We start from the raw sequence: 3,845 nt of genomic DNA on the forward strand, positions 1-3,845 counted from the left end.
AAAATGTTCTTCCACATAGGAGCTAATCTTACAAGGAGTGCTGATTATTGCTGTTAGCATGCCTAAAAAAAATATTCTTCATCTTGTTACCTGATGATGGAAGTACATTCAGGCTGAATCATTCAATAGCAGAGTTCATGTGCTGACAGGAAGAAAAATAATTTCTTAAAAAGAAAAACAAAATATGCTTTTTCCACAAATCATCCACAAATCAAATGCAGACTTTTACAGATCCCAGAGAAGGAACATTCCTAACCTTGTTGGATGGCGTAAAGCAATTGCATAAACAAAGCACTGCGCCGTGTCTCCCATGAGTTCAGAACTCCGTGCTGCAAGCTGTGACGGCACTGAGAGGTGCTCCTCCATCCCGGCAGTCTAGCGACACGGAAGCATACTCCTGCTCCCTCTGTACATTAAGCTGAAAAATACATTTCAAAAGGAGGTGGCAGCATTTCTGTGAGTGATCCACAGATTGAATTTGTTCCCCCTACCACATATTAAATCTAATGGATTTGCCTGGCCTTACTTACTGTACTGCTGTACAGTCAGGGCATTAGAGCATATTTTCAGTTCTTCCATTCTGAAATATTCTCAACACTGGATTTTACTTTTACAAAGTCCGAGTTCATACTGCATCCCGCACAGTGTGGACTTCTGATTATAGGGGGAAGGCAGTTGATAGAACAGGAAACTAGAAGAGCAAAATAGGAAGCTTTTTAAGTAAAACATCTCCAAAACTATTACGGAGCAACATAAAACTGATCCTTAAAAGGCCACTTTTGTATTTTCTTGCCACTGAAATTTTGATTCTGCATGTAGGCATGCCACATTGCAAGTAGCGACACGATCACTGTCATCCACATTTAGCAGAGAAAAATACCAGAAATAAAGACAAATCGTTATTTTGCAGTTACCTTTGCAAGCTAACTTTTAAGGAATGCTAGAAAATTAGCAAATGTTTTTCTCCATAAGTAAACTTTCTTCCATAAGCAAACTTTTATGTTCAGGTGAGAACAGGATTAAAAAAAAAAAAAAAAAAAAGTAGTGACTGGAGGAAAAGATAGTGGTGTATATTATTTTAATAACATGTATTGAAATACAAAAAAAGATAAAACTCTGCTTATATGGTATTGGCATAACCGCACTGGAAATAAAACCCAGTGTGTCTAGTTCCTCCTAAACAACACGACTGGTCACAAAACAAAATCTAAAGACTGCAGCAAGAATTTACATTAGAATTTGCCATGACAAGAAACTCTGGCCTAGAAACATCTCATTAAATATTTACATGGTCAGATATTTCAAATGTATATTAACCAGCTGAATATAAACATCAGTTCAACAATAAGAGTTACATCATAGTATACCCAGCATCAAGTAAATCCTGAAGTGCAGCAAGTGAAGAAAATTATTTAATGCAGTTTCGTTAGCTGTAAATTAGTTCTTAGATATAATCTAGCTCCATCATCCACTAATGTGATTTCTTGCCTGATACACTGCAATACTTTAAATGTGCAAGCTTTTGGAAAATTCCTTTTTTGGTCTTAAAACAGAGTTGTGAATATGCTATAGAAACCAAAACCAGAAGCCTATCCTTAAGATCCTTAAAGTGCACAATATGTGCTTTCACACAATGACAGGGAAATGCCATTAAAATAATCAGGGACTTCGTACAGAAAATTAGGAATGTGCACTTAAAATGAACTCACTGCTTCCTTTTTTCTGCTGGGTAACAGTAATAGATAAATAAGGGTGTAAAGTAGTCTCATAGTACTGTTGCTAGAATGACATCAAGCTTATAAAAGGTCAGTACAAAGTGCTGGCTCACAAAGAACACTGCTGCAATAAAGGCAGTTTTATTAATGTTTACGAAGCTGTTTAGTACTCACTGGAGTCCGATCTCACACCCCAGAATAAATCTGAAACATTCTGCTTTGACAGCAACCCTTTCATGGCATCTTGCCTCATTCTATCAGTGTGGTGACTGTCCAGCGAACTAGCGAGAGTAATTCGTTAATTCAAGAGACGGGGCTTAGAATTCCCTTGTTACTACATTTTACATTCCCAAAAGATCAGGAAAAAATATTTTTTTTAAAAAAAATTTCTTGTACCTTTACTACAAGCTGGGATTTCACATGTCAAATTCATTCAATTTAAGATGAATTACAGATTTTTGACATCTGTCTTCATTAATTTTGAGAAGGATGAGTTAAGTTGCTTTGGGAATAAAACCTGCTGTGCTTTAAACGCACTTCATACACAGTATTATCTAGATGTTAAGTACAATGCCTTGTGGTAATTGAGAAAAACAGAAAATGCTCAAAGATGCTATCTTCTCGCTATGTACAGCGCTTTTAAAAACAAATCACATTTTGCAGGAAAAATTCCTGCTTGCTTCCTAAACCCACTGTTTGTACAAATCTGTTTGCTGTAGGTGCACCACCCCTCTTGCCTCTTCAAACAAAAATTTTGCCTTCATTTAAGAGACTACAACTTCACCTATTTCTGCATACAAAGAAGCATCTCTTTTTCAGTCTGGGTAAAAGGAGGCACTTTGGTCAGGAACCTCTGGAAGTCTGTGTTAGGAAATGCTGCTGACATGAATCAAAACCACTGGGGCCCACGAATGGGGTGGAATCCCCCTATAACCGCAGAGCGTTCTACATGCCACATGGACTGCAGGGAGACTCAGCAGACTTTCACATATCTGCTGTACCCCAGAGAAGTGTTTGCATTGAACCTTGCGTCAGAGAAAGAATTCTATTTGGAAACATGTTTTGGAGTAACACTGGCGCAGCACATCATTTTCTTTTGATAAAAATTAAACCAGACAGTCTACCTCCTGTGAGCCACGCTGCAGAGGGCCAGGAACAGTTCTTGTTTTAGCAACTTTTACAGCCTTTCCGTCTCCTGCTGTTTTGGGTCAGCCTGGTGAGGTTCGAGGCTGTCATCTTGGTGGTGCTGTTTCTGCTCCTGCTTTTTCTTTTCAGCCAGTGCTTTTGCCCTGGTGGTCATTGGCCTAGGTCTAGCATCAGGCCTCTCTTCACCCTGCTGATGCTTTTTACAATGTTTTTCAAAGGTAGAAATTTTGGCATATGTCCGGTTGCAAACCAAACAGTGGTACGGCCGCTCCCCACTGTGTGTTCTCATGTGAAGCTGGAGATAAGAGGACCTAGAAAAGGTTCGGCTGCAGACTGAGCAGTGGTGAGGCTCACGTGCCTCATGGGTCTTCAGGTGCTGCTTGAGGGACGATGCCTGCTTGAAGGCCTTCCCACAGATGGAGCACTTGAAGTTCCTCTCGCCTGACTCGAGAAGCTGGTGTGACATGAGGTGGGCGGAGGAGCGGAAGTTCTTCCCGCATTTGTCACACTTGTAAGGCCGTTCCCCGGTGTGCAGGCGGACATGGAGGATCAGCCCAGCCTTCTGCGTGAAGGCCTTCTCACACTGCAGGCACTTGAAAGGCCTCTCGCCTGTGTGCACGCGGCGGTGGGTCGTGAGGTGCGAGGCGCGCCCGAAGAGCTTGCCGCAGTCCTCACACTTGAAGGGCTTTTCACCAGTGTGGATGGCCTTGTGGCGCACCAGGTGGGAGGACTGGAGAAAGAGCTTCCTGCAGACGGAGCACTGGTACTTGCGCTCGCCCGTGTGGGAGCGCAGGTGGAGAGCAAGGTGTGATGAGGAGATAAAAGCCTTGTTGCACAGCGGGCAGGCATGGGGCCGCTCCCCGGTGTGGGTGCGCTTGTGGAGAACCAGCCCCGAGGAGAGAGCAAAGGCCTTGGTGCAGATGGGACAGCGGTAGGGCTTCTCCCCGGTGTGAACCCGGCGGTGCTTGGCCAGGGCGCCAGCCT

General features: G+C 42.8%; 1 protein-coding gene across 1 annotated transcript; it reads right to left on the bottom strand.

Annotated features, from left to right (window-relative positions):
* Positions 1 to 2,892: 2,892 nt before the first annotated feature.
* On the bottom strand, positions 2,893 to 3,840 carry LOC104159375 (zinc finger protein 525-like; the record flags this gene model as incomplete). The annotated part of the gene is made up of 1 exon (XM_009697266.1): positions 2,893 to 3,840. A coding segment is annotated over one exon (948 nt), but the record flags the coding sequence as incomplete, so codon positions are not given.
* Between the last annotated feature and the right edge of the window lie 5 nt (positions 3,841 to 3,845).

The sequence above is a fragment of the Cariama cristata genome, unplaced genomic scaffold, assembly GCF_000690535.1.
Source record: "Cariama cristata isolate BGI_N322 unplaced genomic scaffold, ASM69053v1 scaffold4333, whole genome shotgun sequence".
NCBI classification, from domain to species: domain Eukaryota; kingdom Metazoa; phylum Chordata; class Aves; order Cariamiformes; family Cariamidae; genus Cariama; species Cariama cristata.